Source organism: Notolabrus celidotus, chromosome 10 (assembly GCF_009762535.1).
Source record: "Notolabrus celidotus isolate fNotCel1 chromosome 10, fNotCel1.pri, whole genome shotgun sequence".
Taxonomy (NCBI): domain Eukaryota; kingdom Metazoa; phylum Chordata; class Actinopteri; order Labriformes; family Labridae; genus Notolabrus; species Notolabrus celidotus.
The window spans coordinates 14,912,678-14,930,392 of NC_048281.1; the positions used below are offsets into that span (position 1 = coordinate 14,912,678).

At 39.7% G+C, this 17,715-nt stretch overlaps 1 protein-coding gene across 1 annotated transcript in view; it reads left to right on the forward strand.

The window, feature by feature from the left end:
• The first annotated feature begins 494 nt into the window (after nucleotides 1-494).
• pde11a (phosphodiesterase 11a) overlaps nucleotides 495-17,715 on the forward strand; it is a 58,971-nt gene continuing 41,750 nt past the window's right edge. The window contains exons 1-6 of the mRNA XM_034694145.1: nucleotides 495-1,283; nucleotides 2,014-2,172; nucleotides 12,679-12,768; nucleotides 13,388-13,528; nucleotides 13,663-13,727; nucleotides 15,616-15,748. Coding sequence (XP_034550036.1) covers nucleotides 495-1,283; nucleotides 2,014-2,172; nucleotides 12,679-12,768; nucleotides 13,388-13,528; nucleotides 13,663-13,727; nucleotides 15,616-15,748 — 1,377 coding nt within the window. The remainder of the gene's footprint in view (nucleotides 1,284-2,013; nucleotides 2,173-12,678; nucleotides 12,769-13,387; nucleotides 13,529-13,662; nucleotides 13,728-15,615; nucleotides 15,749-17,715) is intronic.

Below are 17,715 nucleotides of genomic sequence, written 5' to 3' on the forward strand. Positions count from 1 at the left end.
TGAGAGCCTTTTGTGAGGTTTAAATGTCTACAGGGCTGACTGCTGAACAACCCGGAGCTCCCGTCTGTATGACGAAGTGAGCGTCAGAGGGATGGAGCCAACCACAGGCAGCGTCATTTGCTCACCAGAAGACCCAAACGACGGTGATGCTCGGTAGTGGCTCTTGATGAGATTTCCAGTGCCTGTGGTGGTGTATGTTAGCCTTTATTTTATTCCTTGCTGTATTTCTTTGATTTGCTTTAATGTTCTTTTATGAAGTGAACGGTGTGCAGATGCTGTGGAGAATATGCTGGTGCGCAAAGGGAGTCTCCATCCCTCTCCTCACAGAGTGGAAACTGAATATGAAGACAGAGCTCCAGGGGTGTTTCCAGTATAATGCAACTTTGAAGTTTTCGGATTATTCTTCAGTTTAATCTAAGTTAAAGCCTCATAGATGATATTTCTTTGCGCGTCTTCATGGATTTGGTTCGCTGAGGACCATCTGAAGAACAGACATGGCAGTGCCAAATATGCTGTTCTCTGACGTGGAAACTTTTCTAGACTCGCATCCCGAGTTATTTGAGGACTACCTAAACAGAAAGGGGAACTATAGCATGGTGGAGAAATGGCTCAAGAATCACCAGGCGTGCAAAAGTCCGGCGGCTGCAGCTCCCGCCGAGCCGAGAGAGGAGAAGAGCAGCGCGTGCAAGGACAGCTGGGCGAGCAAATGTGACGGTCTGCAGAGGAGAGCCTCGCAAAGGGAGCTGCGCAAAACTTTCGCCAGATCAAAGGCCATCAATGCCAACAGGACATATGACGAACATGTGAACTCCAGGGCCCAGGAGCCCCTGACCAGCATGAGGAGGAGAGCTCTGCTGAGGAAAGCGAGCTCATTGCCCCCGACCACTGCGCACATACTGAGCGCACTGCTGGAGTCCAGAGTCAACATCCCCCAGTACCCGTCCACGGCAGTGGATTTTAAATATTACCTCAAAGAACACAACGAAAGAGCCTTTTTCCTGGAGCTTGTAAAAGACATATCTAACGACTTGGATCTAACGAGTCTCAGCTACAAAATCCTTGTGTTTGTTTGTATAATGGTCGATGCAGACCGGTGCTCCTTGTTTTTAGTGGAGGGAACCGGCAACAAGAAGACACTAGTGTCCAAATTCTTTGATGTGCACGCGGGCACTACAGTTTTACCTTCAATGAATTCAGATGAAGTTCAAGTGCCGTGGGGTAAAGGCATCATTGGATATGTGGCTGAACACGGAGAGACAGTGAACATTCCTGACGCTTATCAGGTGCCTGCTCCTCTTTGTGCATGCATGCTTGTGTGCATTTGCATGAGTCACTGAAGGGGGAGAAAAAGAGGGGAGAGAGAGAGAGAGAGAGAGAGAGAGAGAGAGAGAGAGAGAGAGAGAGAGAGAGAGAGAGAGAGATGCAGGGAGACAGGTCATTTTCTGTCCGTCTGTCATGTAATCTGTCACAGGTGATTGATCATCAATCAAACTGTTGAACAGAGCGCAAAGCATGGAAACAACACCAACAGTGTGCTAAACAGAGCATGTGTCCAACACCATCTTCACACAAACATCACTCTTTCTTTTGTATTTGCATTACATCTGTGTTTACCTGATATGTTGGACACTAAGACAGCACTGTTTTTAGGTCAAGTCACAAGCACAGCAAACTTCTTTAAGATGTCAGTGGCTCTTTTTTAAATGTTGAAAAAAATCTGCGCAGTCCTCCATCAGTTGATACCATTCTCATAAGAAAGTAAAAAAAAATTCATTACATCTGTTTAAACACAGCAAGCATCTATGCACCATCTTTTTATGAAATACATTTGTCAAAGTTTAGAGCACATTTTTGTACATTGCATTGGACCACTTGTTTGTTTTTTGTTTGTTTAGACATGAAGCCCTGATGAGTTACATGGCAGTTATCTAAAAGTTAAGATATAAAACTGTATTTTTTGCAATAAGTGCTTACATTCTCTCTCTCCTTTTATGCTGTCCTCCTGGCTTGCAGGACCGTCGCTTCAGTGATGAAATTGACAAGCTGACAGGGTACAAAACCAAGTCGCTCCTGTGCATGCCCATTCGCAACAGTGATGGGGAGATCATTGGAGTTGCTCAGGGCATCAACAAGTCTTCAAGTGGAGAACTCTTCAATGAAGACGATGAAAAGGTAATTCAATTGTTTTAATTGATGTGTGTATGAGTATAAATGTTCAGTGATAGTCTCATTCCACAATAATTCATAGCAAGTATAGAACAGATCTAGGTATTTCCTGGTTTTTCTATGTTTGATTTCAAAATGTTGTCTTGCCTTACAACCATATGACCTCAGTACTTGTTGATTACACTTGTGCTTATTGCATGTGTTAAAGGTAGACAGAGATCCTCACTGAACCCACCACAGAGTTTGGTTTAATGTCTAAATCAAACCCCTTTATTATTAACAATGAAACATAAAAATAATACTAGGACAGTCTTGGGTCTCTAGAAAGTTGCAAAGGGATTTTCTACGGACAGGCTACAATGAATCATAATGACGGATCATCTTTTACCGCCACCGCTAGGTTGAGATTTCTGGGTTCATGGCAAATGTATGATTTCAATTGTTCTTCTGGCTTCATAACTTTTGTTTAGCGTGGACAATGTGCAAACTGACTGTTGGATTATTAGTAATTAAACCAACATGAAGTTACTCTGCTGAATTACACAAAGAAAGTTGTTGATACCCAAAACTTGTCCTTTAAAGCAATCAACAGGTTAAGATCTAGTCATTCAGAATTTTGGCACATGAAATACCCTACAAGCTCATGTCATTATTTCTATTATATAATGTGAGCATAATAACACACTTGCCTATTACTGTGAACGTGCTAAACATCACCTGCCAACCACCGGCATGTCAACAATGTCACTGTAGTAATGCTGTAATGCTAATGTTGGCACTTAATAGTAATAGTGTGGTAGTAAAGCTTTAAAGAGGTGCTAGAGTGGCTTTTGACTCTTTCACTCATTATCACTGCAACACAGGCCAATACTGTTAAGTAGAAATAGTTGAACAAAAGCATAGCAGGGCTGTAGTTAAGTCATTTTACATCACTGTAAATGTTGCATCCATGAGTTTGCAGGAACAGATATGAAATGAAATGGATTGAGAGGATGCAAAAGGGGAATATTTTTTCTGTTCTCTCTTAATATGATTTATACCGTGGCCTACAAACGTTAAACATAAGTGGCACATTTCATTCATCTGTTGAGCGATTCCTCAGTTTTTGGCAATTTTTGTGATTTTCAAGTTGCTAAATTTTGTTTTTACTTTGTTATTGAACTTGCTGAACACATAGTGGCATATGATTAAAAGATTTGGCAGGGATTCAGTGTTCTTTTGTTAAGCAGACTGTATTCTCCTATAAGTATTAAGGCCCATGCATCCCAGATATTATTCTAAAGCAGATTATTAGCTAATTTTAATTAAACAACAGCATATCAAATAATTATTTTTCAATTATCATGACTGTTGTGATTATTTATGATCATTTTAATGGTGAACTAACTAAGGCAGTGTGCCCAAATAAACATCTTTGAATTGCAATCAAAATAATTTATGCACTTTGACCAACAAAGCAATACATTACTTTTTTTTTACAATTATGTGAATAATTGTGAAGTGCACTAAAGCTATACTAAGTTTTTGTTTATTTGTCAATGTACACTAACATGTGTAACAGCAAGAACTTGTTGTCCTGACCATCATACTTTTAATATTTTGCTGCATTACTTGAATCTTATACTGTGAGACATCCACAGGTAGAAACATGTAATGCTAGTTTTGTAAGTTTTTGTCTGCCTCAGTCTTTATTCTTTTTTATATTCAGAACAGTTTAGTTGTGTCACTGATGGAACATTACTTTTAAGAGACAATCTTGTAAAGGTAATGACATTTTCAGACCATATTTGCACCCCTCTTGTCTGTGGTGCCATCCACATAACATTCAACTGTATACGTAAAATAACTTTAACCTTGCTTACGCATCTATGTCCTCTTGCATCCTTTCTTTTCAAACCAAATATTTCACAACAATACCAAATCAGTTTTTCAAGTGTGTTCACACTGATACAATATTTATAATCTAAGGTGTCCCCATGCTTGGTCTGATGTTTTCATGTTACCCCCCAATCTAAGTCTCAGTGGTTTCTAGCTAGGACACAGTTTATCTTTTAGCATCTTTAACATTTCCAAGGGTAAAAACTTCCAAAGAACTGTTTCATAAGAATAACAATTGCAAAACATACCCCAATCAGTTTGCAATGTACTGCATCAGTATTTAATTAAGATGAGTTAACACCTGGAAAATATTGCCTCTTCAGTTTTGGGTTTCCCGACTGTTCCCGTGAAGATTAGCAGATTAGACACGTAGGTAGCTCCTAGGGACAAGACAATAAAATAAAGAATTCACCATGATTTCTCCTGTGCTATTCTATTATTGATCAGACATATGATCCAAGAGGACCAAAGCCTGCTCTTGGATGACTGCCTCAGCTGCTTCTGCATCAGCTCATTCTGTAAATGGATCAGTCTATTTGGCAGTAATGTCAAAAACAATGAAACAAATCTTTGTGAATGAGTGTGACATACTACTATTATATGTCAAAACAGTAGGTGGGGGTGTTACGTCTTGCTCGGATCCAGATCTTCTATTTGAAACTGAGCATTCATTTTAGTTGTTGCCATCACAGGGAGGAAAGCGAAGCACGTGTACCGTTCTTTGGCACACTTGACTGAGTGTAGCAGTAAGGCAGTGACACGCCGATACACAGACTTGTCCTCATATTGCAGCTATGAGCCCCTAAGGAAGAAAAAAGATAGAACATGAAAGCAAAAAGCTAGCCAGCTTTCATTTTAGAGTTTTATTGTTTTATGGTAGAAAAAAGCTTCAGTTTTTTATTCGAAGTATGATTTCCTCAATTTAAGCTCTGCTGTCCAAATTACTTTTGTAGACTCCATCCATCGTTCATGATGATGCAGATTGGGCATTCTTTTCTTTTTTTTCTCCTTTCCCATGTTTTCAGTCCGTTTCACATTGCATTAACATCACACTAATGCTTGAGATGGCTACAGCTGAATTAGTAATGAAATGCAATGCTAGCATCAGAGAGAACACAGTAAGCTCCCTGCACAGCACAGCTGCAGCTCTGCTTTCATGACCTTGTGATAAGAAAGTGATCACACTTTTCAAGCATTAAGTGATACTCCAACAGCAGTCATTACAGTCGTATTAAAACAAATGTCGTTCCCTACGTATTGAGCCTTAAAGGATATTAAAGCACATTATATCTCTCTCTTAAAATCCCACACAGCCTTTAATGTGTCGTTTTGCTACCTTATAAGTTCGCATTCCTTTGGGGAGGTTGGATAATGGTTCTACTCATATATAATTACGTTGTTTCATTGTCATCTGTGGGGAATATTGCTATAGACTTAATTTAAGTGTACCTTGTTCTTTCTCTACATCTTGCTTTGTAATCTTGATTTGCTTCCCCTCACTTTCATGTCGAAACATTTAAATACATTTTTACATGAAACATATTTTTCAGGTTGGCATTTCAAGCGGTTTTTGTAATAAGATGCAACTTCCCCTTGTAGGTCTCATTTGCCAACGCAGTGTAACACCTCTGTGAGTGAATTGTCAAGTAGCATTATCTTTTCACTGCTGTGCTCCCTCTGCCTGCCAAACTCAGTCAAATTGGCTCGAGCAACACTGTAATAACCACTTTTACACAACTTCACAGTAATGTAAATCTACTGCTGGAGAGGAGAGAACACAATTTCTGCTTTGAGCTACACATTTTTAATTTCATCCTGCACCAAATCAGATCAAACCCAAGTTTATTGTAGCAAACTTGTGCCCTACAAAAGTCTTAACGTAACAGCAAAATGTCTCGCAATCTTCAGAGTAAACAAAAAAGAACAATAGGAAGAGTATTTGCATTAAGAAGAATTGCGATATGTGAATAAAGAATGCATGCGAGGTGATGACTTATCTTTGAACTGGGGACTTGCTGAAAGCAGTCTTAGCTGCCCTGCCACTCCAGGAGAAAAATGTTACTGAGTCTTTAAAGGTGACATATCACACTTTTTTCATCAATATATATTGGTCTAAGAGGTCCCCAAAACATGTCTTTAAAGTTTATGCTCAAAAAAACACTTTGAAATCAGATTTTGGCATGCCTGAAAAGCCCTCTTCTTCAGTCCTCCTCAGAACACTCTGTTTTCCCTCTGACCACGCCCCCTCAGGAAGTGGATGTGCCCTCGGCTCTCCGGCACGTTGATCTAATGTTTACATGTTGGCTGAATATACACGGCTGCTCAGAGATCACGTTACTTCAACACTCTGAATCTGATCCAGAATCTGATCCTGACGGAGAGGCGCCTGCAGCAGGACCTTTCTGAACGATTGGTCACAGATTTAGTGTTTCTTGTTGTTTTATTTATCAGTATGTAGACGTGTGTCTTGGTACACAGCTACGAACATGTAGCTATGTAGCTATGCTAAGTAGCGCTAGCACTTTTCCATGACAAAAAAAAATCATCTACTAGATCTTCAAATCTGCAGACGTGGGGAGTAAAACCGACCTTTGTGTTTATGAAGACAGCCTACAACTAGCATGCCTCCCTCCTAAGCTCCTTGTTAGCACACGTGTGCAGGGAATGAAAAACAGAGAAGTTGAGTTGTATTTTATACAGTCTATGGGCTGAACAAGCTCTGAGCTCTGACTCCGTGACAGACCGGATATTGTTGTGACGTAACAAAAACACGGAAGTCTAAAACAGTCCCTGTGACAAGTCATTTATCATGATAAACCCCTATATTCATCTGAGGAACAATAAATGCCCTCAGTGACTTGACCTGTCTTGATGTTGCCGCACTTTTTTGTTGTTGTGACCTCCCTCTGCTCCTGGCTTTTTCCAGTTACCTGCAATGTGAAGGTAGAACAGTTTAATTATTCATGGGTAATAGCTATTGAGCAGCACTCCTGGTGGGCTACTGTGTTTATTAGCTGGGTTGTATCAGTGCCTATAAATTACAGCCAGTCTATTGGATGCTTCATTGGGGATATGGAATTTTAGCTTAAACAATTTTATGTAAACATAAAAATCAAGTTCATTAATGTTTGAATGATTGGTGATGTGTATTTTACTACATGCCTTTCATTAAATGTTCATATAGATCATAAATAACAACTGTATATTTTTTTAAGGTATAGATTCCTATTGCATAAATAATTAATGTTATTTTCAAGAGAAACAATTATTGCGAGCTGTATTTAGAAAATTGCTATGTTCTTTGCTGAAACAAGCTGGGGTGTTCCACATAACATCAGACAAAATTAAAAGTTTCAGTTTTATTACTTAAAACAATTCTAGGCTAGACAACAATGACCTCACCAAACCATACATGTAAAGTGAACACAACAGATTTTTGAACAGAGTAGCTGCTGTGATAAGTGGGGGAAGAAAGGATTGGGGCTGTAATTTCCCTCGGCTTGCTTCTTATGACAATCCAGTCGTGAAAAAGGAAGTGATTGAGGTTGGAGAAACAGCCCGTCCCTAAGGCCTTGGCCACTTAGTTTTGTTATTAAACCACTCTTTACTGGTCAGTCCACAGGTCTCTAGGCAAAAACGTCTTGTTTGTAATGCAACCTTGTATAATGGCCTCCCTGACAGAATGTAATTAGAGCGAGCAGTGCTTTTCTTGGGTTCCACTGGCAGATCCATAGCCAGATCCCTGAAGTCCTACTCGCTAATGAATCTGCTCCTGCTGGGCTATTGATGGCCGCTGTCTTTCTGGGAGACAATTATTAGAGAATTCCAGAAGACAGCTGAAATAGCATCATGTATGAGCATCATCTGTTTAAGGTCTGTGAAAACAGGAGCATGAGGTGCTTGATTATGTTTAATGACTGGATAAAGTGCATCAAGTTAATTTACTCATTAGCATGGCACAGTCATATTTCATATCTCACACTGAGTATAGCTGCTTTGGTTTAATCCTATGAAGTATTGTGTGGTATGGCAAATCAGAAGAACTCTGTTTTATGATGTTGTGTATCGTTTTCACTTAGCAAATCACACAGTAGAGCACCATGGTTTATTTAGAAAGTGCCAATATTTATTTATTTATTTATTTATCTTTTTTTTTTTCGGGCCATTATCGCCTCTATTATTGGGACAGAGAAGAGAGACAGGAAATGTGGAGATTAGAGAACAGGGGGAGACATGCAGTGAGTGGTTGAGGCCGGGAGTCAAACTAGTGACCTCTGCGATGAGGACTATAGCCTCTGTATATGAGACATGATTAGGCTGCTCGGTCACCGGCGCCCTGCAGGTGGCAATATTCGGTATTGCAGTGGAAGATATATGCAGTTTTAAAAAATAAAGCCAGTGTAGGAGTACAATAATCCGCTGTTCCATGGGTGTCTGCAAAAGTTAAGGAAATCCATTAGATCTAATGCTCAGTTATCAATTTTTACAGCAGTATTAAACATGTTTACAGCCTGGTTAACAAAACATTTCTTGTTTCTGTAGCTCGTTACAATATTTGTACACACTGTACTTTTTTTATTTAATATAGTGATGCATCTGTTAAGGTAATATCAAGGTGTTTCAGGAGTTATACAAAACTTTTCATAATTTGCAGCATAGTTGAGTTGATAGGCAGGTGGAGTGCATTGACTGAAAGTTAGGTTGAGTAAATTGCCAACCTCTAATGTTGAAAAATGAAGCCGGTGTGGAAGTCCTTAAAGCTGCAGTTCTTTCAGTGTCCACTAGGGGTTGGCCCCAAAAGCTGAGGAAGTCCCATTAAAGGTGACATATTACGCTCTTTCTCATCAAAATATATTGGTCTAAGAGGTCCCCAAAACATGTTTTTAAAGTTTATGCTCAAAAAAACACTTTGAAATCAGATTTTGGCATGCCTGAAACACCCTCCTTTTCAGCCCTTTTCTGTATTCTCTCTGACCACGCCCCTCAGGAAGTGGATGTGCCCTCAGCTCTCCAGCACGTTGATCTAATGTTTACATTTTGGCTGAATATACACGTCTGCTCACAGACCTGCGTTACTTCAACCCTCTGAATTTGATCCAGAATCTGATCCTGACGGAGAGGCACCTGCAGCAGGACCTTTCTGAACGATTGGTCACAGATTTAGTGTTTCTTGTTGTTTTATTTGTCAGTATGTTGACGTATGTATTGGTGCGCAGCTACGAACATGTAGCTATGTAGCTATGCTAACTAGCGCTAGCACTTTTCCATGAAAAATAAAAATCATCCACTAGATCTTCAAATCTGCAGACGTGGGGAGTAAAACCGACCTTTGTGTTTATTAAGACAGCCTACAACTAGCATGCCTCCCTCCTAAGCTCCTTGTTAGCACACATGTGTGCAGGTAATGAAAAACGGAAGAGGAGTTGAGTTGTATTTTATACAGTCTATGGGCTGAACAAGCTCCGAGCTCTGACTCCGTTACAGACCGGATGTCGTTGTGACGTAACAAAAACACTGAAAACTGAAACGGCTCGTTTCACACACATTTACAGAAAGATGGAGAAATCAAAACAGGGGCAGAATGGATTTTTTTCATTTTCAGGGGGTTTGTAGACATGCCAGGGAAACATATTTCAGGTAGAGAACCATTACAATTCGATTTTGCATGATATGTCACCTTTAACACCCATGTTTAAACTCCATCTCTAGAGCTGGATTGAATGTGTTTACAGCCTGGTTACAAAAAACGATTTTGTCTGAATAGCCCATTTCTCTATTTGACACGCTTTACTGAAGGTGAATCATTTTATAACTTGTTCATGTTGAAGATATGAGGGTTATGAGTTTTGCATGAAAAAGCATAAATATAAGTGCTGCTGACTTGACTGCCAGGTGGGCAGATTGTAGCTGTTTGCCTGGCGGTAACGGCTTGCCTCAACTCCATATAACTAATTTCTAATAAGGCAACCGCCATAGTTCTTAAAAGCTCATCTTCAGAAACCAGTGGGTGACATCACTGAGACTACTTCCATGTTTCACACAGTTGTTTGCTTTTGGTGGTCCTCTGAAATGCAACAATCAACTAAAATAAAAAGTGTAAAACCAAGCAAACTCTTTCAACAAAGGAGTAACAAAAGCTATTGTTTTAAAATCTACAGGCTCTGGTCTACAGTTTATGGAGGATTTAAAGCTATGTTTTTTCTCATAAAAATGTCTGCTTTCCCACACCTCGATTACTTATTTTCACATCTGTTTGCTGTTTCGTCATTGAAATCACTGGTTAGTAACAGCAACAGTTTGTTGCTGTTTGAATTCAGATAGCCATGCTACCTTTGAGATGAAAGCTGTGTGGCTAACCCTGTTGCCTAATTTGATGGGAGAGAGAAATTGTTGTAATTAGAGCAGGGTGTTTCTCTACACTTTCCTTTCAGCGATGCCATTTTTAGGTCTTCAGTTCTCATGAGCCCCGCAATTAGAGTTGTCAATTTGTGAAGTGAATTTATGAATCAATTGTAGGAGCCTTGTAGAAGCTCTAAAAGAAGAAACTATATATTAGTTCCTCTATGACTACAATAAACTGAAACCTTAACATATTTTAAACACATGATTCATATCTTCTAAAACATATGAAACACATGTGAATAGTCGGTATATTTCTCTTAGTTTGCTGCATGTGTAAGTGATGATATGGGGTCCCTTGATGTAGCTTTTTTCTTTTTAGTGGTAACCCTCCCTCTTATCCTTACAGTGCCAGAGGATTTTGTTTGTGATATGTTCATTTGGGACTGATGAGTAACTGATACATTATCTTTTCTAAAAGGTGAAACAGATATCCCTGTATCAACGTCCACAGCTGAGTAACTTCCCATTCATGTATTATTGTGGTGTCCCTACCCTCAGGTCACACTGAAGGCTGGTAAATATTAGTGGGTTTGTTGTACTGATTGTGTTGTTTACACAGCAGCCAGATGCTAAAGATAGATAACTAAACAAAGAGGCGGTGTGAGGAAGCATTAGACCTAAATTCTATTGATTCCATGTTATGGAGGCTGAGTGTCTTTCAGATAAGGTTGCATTGTTTGGTGATTGTAGTCATATAGAATTCAGCCTGTGTATTTACATTCCAGCTGTCTGGACTGCGTGTAGTAGCAGCCCTCTCTCTGCTTCCTTCTAGCGCATACTTGCATATTGATGTTCATTATGAATCAACAGGGGGTGAGGAGGAAAGAAATGTTGTTAGATTGCACACTGGTAAGACGTTGATTCAATTTCAGGGTACATATTAACTCCAGTCATTTGGCCACATCAAGTGATTACATTATTAATGTGAAGAAAATATGAGTGAAATAAGGAATTGATACCATCAGCCTAAGGCACAGCATAGCAGACTATCAGTCAAACGGTAAAACGTCAGTTGAATTGATTTATTTGTCATAGCAAGTAATGATACCAATGAGAGACTATTTCTTATTTGTTCCAATTCAAAAGACAAGTTTTCTTAAAATGATCGAATGTTGTTTTGGGTTTTTTTTGTCCCAGGTGCCCTACATAGTTTTTCTAATCTGACAAAAGTTGTGCTTTTTTCCGTGTTTCTTGCAAAACATGTTTAGTATTCCGACAAATAGGTTATTGAAACTTTTACAATGTTGTTCTTTTTCTACAAGCTGGAAGTCCTCTTCTTCTCTTCACTGTCTGTGTTGGCTTTTTTCATCCTCATTTTCACATGTGTGCTATTTGTAGATAAGTACAATAGTTTGAAACCATTAGCTGTATTTCAATATGAATGGCGTGCTTCCATCTGTTCCCATTGTTAAAAAGTGAAGCCAAAATACTCAGCGCCTGACATATTGCGCTGGTGCTTTACTTTGGAACCAAGGTATGCAATAAGCTATCTGGCTAGTTAAGTCACTGGATTGATGTTACACACTTTCTACTAACTAAAACAAACATTTAACATACTGACCAAACGACAAAGATCCCTCAGGTCGGTTCAGCAGAACAGACTTCTATGTTGTTCGTGAAGCAAATACTCTGTTGTGTTTATTTTTCCTACCTTTTCCCAGTCTGTTCCTGCTCTGCTAATTCAGTGTGTTTGAGCTGTGTTTGTTAACAGAGCTGTCAATCATGATGCCACACCTCACTTATTTTAACATCAAATAACCAATTTAAGCTAATTTTCTATGAAGAGTTAACACTAAAACAGACATGATAAGAACTAACTGCTATTGATAAATCATGTAAGAGACAAAAATATTTGTTGTTTAATTTTTCTAGTTTTCTATAATGGAGGAGGCAGGCTTCATGACTAACACTGCTGCTGGTCACTAGCTTAAAAAGTTTTGACTTTACTTTGGGAGAGCTGTTGTGCTGTCCATATTTTTGTACAGTCTCTAGGTGAAACCATTGACAGGGCAGTGTATGGTGCTGTTCACAATACAACATCTGTAGGGGCCCTTTGAAAACCCCTATTTTTGCCAGCGCTGGCATATGAAACACAACAAAGCATCTCTTTGAGAAAAAAGATGGAAAAAATGTTTAGTGGATTTGTCTCTCTGTCTGCTTTATTTTTCTTTTTGCAAGCTGGTTGTAATATATATATCATTAGCAGATATCATGAGTGTTTACTGTCCACAGGTGCTGCAAATGTACCTTCCTTTCTGTGGTATTGCGATCTCCAACGCCCAACTCTTCGCCGCCTCAAGGAAGGAGTACGACAGGAGTCGGGTAAGGGCAGCAGGGCTGACCAGAATGATAACCCCCCACCCACCCATGCCTAGGATCAGCATTACTTCCTCCCCCCTGATGCTGACATGGAGGCTGAGTATCGATCAGCAGCAGCCCACTTGCTGCCTCTGCAGTGGGGATCACAGAGCAGCATGCAGCCCCGCATGGACACTTTCTCTGGATGTGTAGTTTGGGGGGATGGGTTTGTTTCCAGACTGTGGGGCCTGGCCCGGGTTCTAAATCTCCTAGGGAATGTTAAGAGATGCACTAATTCATGTCATACATTGATCTGTGATGGAAGAGAACATAATGAGAAGCTGAGTGAATAGATGAGAGAAATGAGTAGAGCTCCCATTACACCGTATGATTTTTATGTGTTTATGTATTAAATTGGATTGGCAGCACCTAAGATAAAGAGCCTAATTAACTTTTATTGGAGAAACTAATCATGTTTAATCATCCTGGTGGTTTATGGGTTAAGGATAATTGTGAAAATCGAGCTGTAAAAACTGAGCAAGGCAAAACATCTTTATTGAAAGAGTCTCTGTATCACCTGCTGACAGATTTCAGCTCAGATTGTGGGGACTAAGTGTTATCTTTTTCTGTGGCTGGTGTTCAGGCACTCTTGGAGGTAGTCAATGACCTGTTTGAGGAGCAGACTGACCTGGAGAAGATTGTCAGGAAGATCATGCACCGTGCCCAGACATTACTAAAGTGCGAGCGCTGCTCTGTTCAGTTGCTGGAGGACATTGAGTCACCGGTACTGTTTCTTTTTCTCTCTCCGCTGTCTGTCTGAACGTTTGTACGTGTGCATGGTGTTCTCTCTGTCTAATATTCTTTATCACTGTGATCTCCATGCAGTTTTACTGACTTCTTCCCTTTCAATTCACTCAGGTGGTGAAGTTCACCAAGTCGTTTGAGCTTCTGTCCCCTAAGTGTAGTGCAGACACTGAAAGCAGGTATGTAAAGTGTTTCTGTGATAAGAATCTACTCAGCTCCTCAATAACATCCGGCCTGATAAAAAACACAGCTTTTCTTTCCTTTTCAGCACGTCTCATACCAGCAGCCTTTTCACTAAACAGTCATTTCTGCACTGTAGTTTGCCTTTGGCTCCACAGCACCTTTATATTCTGCACAGCGGCTTTGTTTGAATTTGTAAGGCTTCCATCAAGGACAAAAAATAAGGGAAGTGCAAAAAAATTGAATATTCTGTAGTGCGGTGGGAGTAATATGTGGATTGTGAATAGAAGGCATACTGTAGAAGCCCCTGCTTAATTGGGTTTTGCTGCTTCTCTCTACTGCTGGGCATGGCTGAGTGGAGAAACAGAGGCTTAATATTGTGTGGGATGTTTATGGATGAAAACCAACACTGAAAGGAAGGGAAACTATCCCCTGAGTCCTGCACTTGCCATAACTGATAAGGTCACTCCAAGGCACTTGTAAAATCAGAAACCAAATTTAAAAACAAGAAACACAGATAGTAAGAAATAAGTAGTGATTAAAGAAATGTAGTGTTGCTATCGTCATGGAGTAAATAAAAAAACAGCTTGTGATTTCAAGAATAAATTCTCCTCTCATCCCTCATTAGGATGAGAGAAGTAGGGGAAGGTAGAGCATACAGCCAAACCCTGCGGGAGTAATATTTGGTTGGTAGATGGAGTTTGCATGAACTGTAACTGTGAAGCCTCCCCAAGGTGTTGGGGGCCTAACTAATCAAGCACCGATGAAGGGAGATGCCCACTTGATAACCCCTGTGATATGCCCGCTCTCGCTGCTCATCTATTCACATCTATCTTTGGTTGTGGGGGATTTTCAGAACCATGTGGTGGCTACGTAACTTATCAGTAGAGAATATTGGTATGAGGGCATGAAGGGTTGGGTTTATTCACTGAGCACTTATCCTTTTTGTTAAAGCACAAGTGCTTTTTCTAATCCACACATTTAAATTGCAAATGTACAGTTTCTTTGTGATCACACTTGTCCACCAAAAGGTTCTCATCTTAATAACAAGGGCTGCTGTGCTTGATTTATGTGTGTAATTAAGTGAATAAATTCTGTGTCAAAAGGCGAGCATTCTGTTAGATCTCTTATGTGTCTCACAATCCCCTGCCGCCCCCATAGGGAGGATAATGTTGAGGGAGTGTGCAGTGCTGCTAGTGTGTCTGTGGCAGACATAAAACTGAAGTGAGAAAAAGAAACAAGAGAGAAAAAGGGAGTAATGCATCCAGTCATCATCACGCCCATGAAGTTTATTCCCCACCACGCAGTGGGTTTCACATCCACACACGGCCGTATCCACAGATCAAAGGGATTCAAAAGATCTGACTTCAGTGTCTCTCCGTCTTTGTTCTAATCTTGAAAGACAAAGTGAGCCGCAGTGAACATTTACCTTGCTGTGTTTGAAAGTAAAAAGTCAGCTGCAGCTCCCTGCAATAAGTTTGAATGGGAAGTCTATGCAGTGATGCAGGTGTTTCTGTGGCACAGTGTGGGGGCGTTTGGCGATGAGGAAGACAATCGCACAATTAACTTTTCATTGTTTCATAAGCTGCAGGAAAAGCTCACTGATATAAACTGTATGAGAAGTTCATTAAATTCAAGTCAATGTAAAAACAGGGTCCATAAGGAGATATAAAAGCTGCTAGTTCAGGGATGATTGAGAATAAAACTTATTTCACTTGAGTAGGATAAAAAGGTATGTCTTTATGATAACAAAATGATCAATCACAGCAGTGTTTTGATTTATTTAAGATCCAAACCTCCCCTGAGAAAATGCAAGGGGATAAATAGGCCCAGTGCTGTTTCCTTTGCTTTATTGCTGTTATCTTCTTTTTTATTTCCTAACCCTAGTTTCAAAGACAGTATGGAGAAATCATCCTACTCAGACTGGCTCATCAACAACAGCATCGCGGAGCTGGTTGCATCCACAGGATTGCCTGTGAACATCAGTGATGCCTATCAGGATCCTCGCTTTGATGCTGAGGTAAACACACAATAACTTTCCTTTCAACCGCAACATTACAGAAAAACTAGTATGATGTATCTACTGCTTAGTGTGCAGTCGTGGGCAGTTCAACCTCTGCAGGATGTTCACAATTTAATGTCACATGCAAGTCAATGAGGTCTCATGGGATTCATTAAAGGCTGTGAAAGCGCCTGGGGAGCGATGTCAGGATGATATTTAACAAGGAAATATTGCGGTGAGCAGACGGATAGTCTGACACAAAACTGAATGAGACAATGATGTGCAATTGTAACATCTGTCCCTGAGCTGTTTTTCAGATTATGTTGCTGTTTTAATGTCCCATTCAAGATTGTTTCATGATGGTTCTCACCTGAATTAATGAAACGTAATCCTTAAAGCCACTGTGAGGAGTGTTTAACTGATTGTTGAACACATTGATATGAATAGTTATGTTTTTTATGACCTACAAAACCAAACAGGATCATCGGAACATGACTGAAAACATTTATGTCATAACTTTAAATGGCTGTAACAGTTGCAGGGGGGTAGGTGTCAGACCAGATGACAGACGGAAGTAAATATTCACAGTAATTTCACAGTGATGATATATTTGACTGTTCAAATAAAACAGGATGAGATTTCTTTTGTCAATAAATACTTCCTTGGCATGAACAGGACAGCAAAGAGATGAGATGTGCATCTCTGTTCAAATCAACACAAACCAAAAGTTTCCCACTGAAGCTTTAACACTGGTTGGAGTTCACAACTAAGAGATAACTTACATTTACTATCTGTGGTTTGGATAACAGCTGTAGCTCATATAAAACATGTCACCCCATGGTTTCCAAAAGAGGCATTGTGAAGCCCAAACATGACATGCAGCATACCGGATGCTGACTCCAACTAACCTCCAGCCAATATGGAAACCAGTACAGAGGTGGAGTTGAGGTGGGCCTTTAGCCTCCTGGCAAAAAACAACAACAATGCACCCACCTGACAGTCAAGTAAGCCACAACCCTGATATTTTGTGTAACTTTGAGCCTTATTATAATAAATAAAGATTAGTTTTTAAAAAGCTCACCCCTGTACATTTGTTAGGAATAAATAAATCAATAAGGTAAAGGGATCTTAACATTTTGTTTGCATCATGCTGTAAACATGTTTTGTTCTGTTGAAACAATGGGCTCCAATGGGGTTCCCTTGGCTTTTAGTGCAGCCTCAAGTGGACATGAGAGGAACTGCAGTTTTTTTGCACTTCCATATTGGCTTCATTGAAATGTTTAAAGGGGTTCTCTTGCTGCTTTGTAAAGGGCTCTTAGTGATCATTTAAATGGTCTAACTGTTCACTGTGTCTCGTGATTTGGATAGTTTCTATTTAGCTCTTCAATGCAGCACCGCTTCTCTAAAGCAGTTGTTCTCAAAGTGGGGTCCGCGAATCATAGCGTGGGGGTCCGTGAAATAATTTAAATACATTTCTAATAAATTATAAAATTGTGCTGTGTCATTACAAAACAGTATATGTACACCAAGCTTTTAAGATCAATTGCTTGAAAAGTATAAATGCTGTCATGTTGAGTCCACAAGGAATGAAATGACCCTCTGTTTCAAAGTATACAAGTGGTATTTACTTGATTCAAATTGAAGTGTTATCTGTTTATCACTATGGTACAGGTCTGAAGTTTTTACATTGACAAGTTTTACAATACAAATAGTTCCAAGTGCATCTAAGAGTGCAAATGGCAGTAAGCATGTGCTTAATCTGTGTCACAATTATGAGGGGGTCCTTGGGCAAATTTCTCACCTGTAAGGGGTCCCTAGCTCCAAAAGTTTGAGAACCCCTGCTCTAAAGGAATTACAGTGAGTTTGAAATCAACAAAATTAAGAATTAAACATTACATGTTTAAATCCAGTAAAGTCTTGTACAGTTTAAAATTGTTTTCAGTTGTGGTTGATTTTTTCCGGATTTTTTCTATTTCTTTATTTCA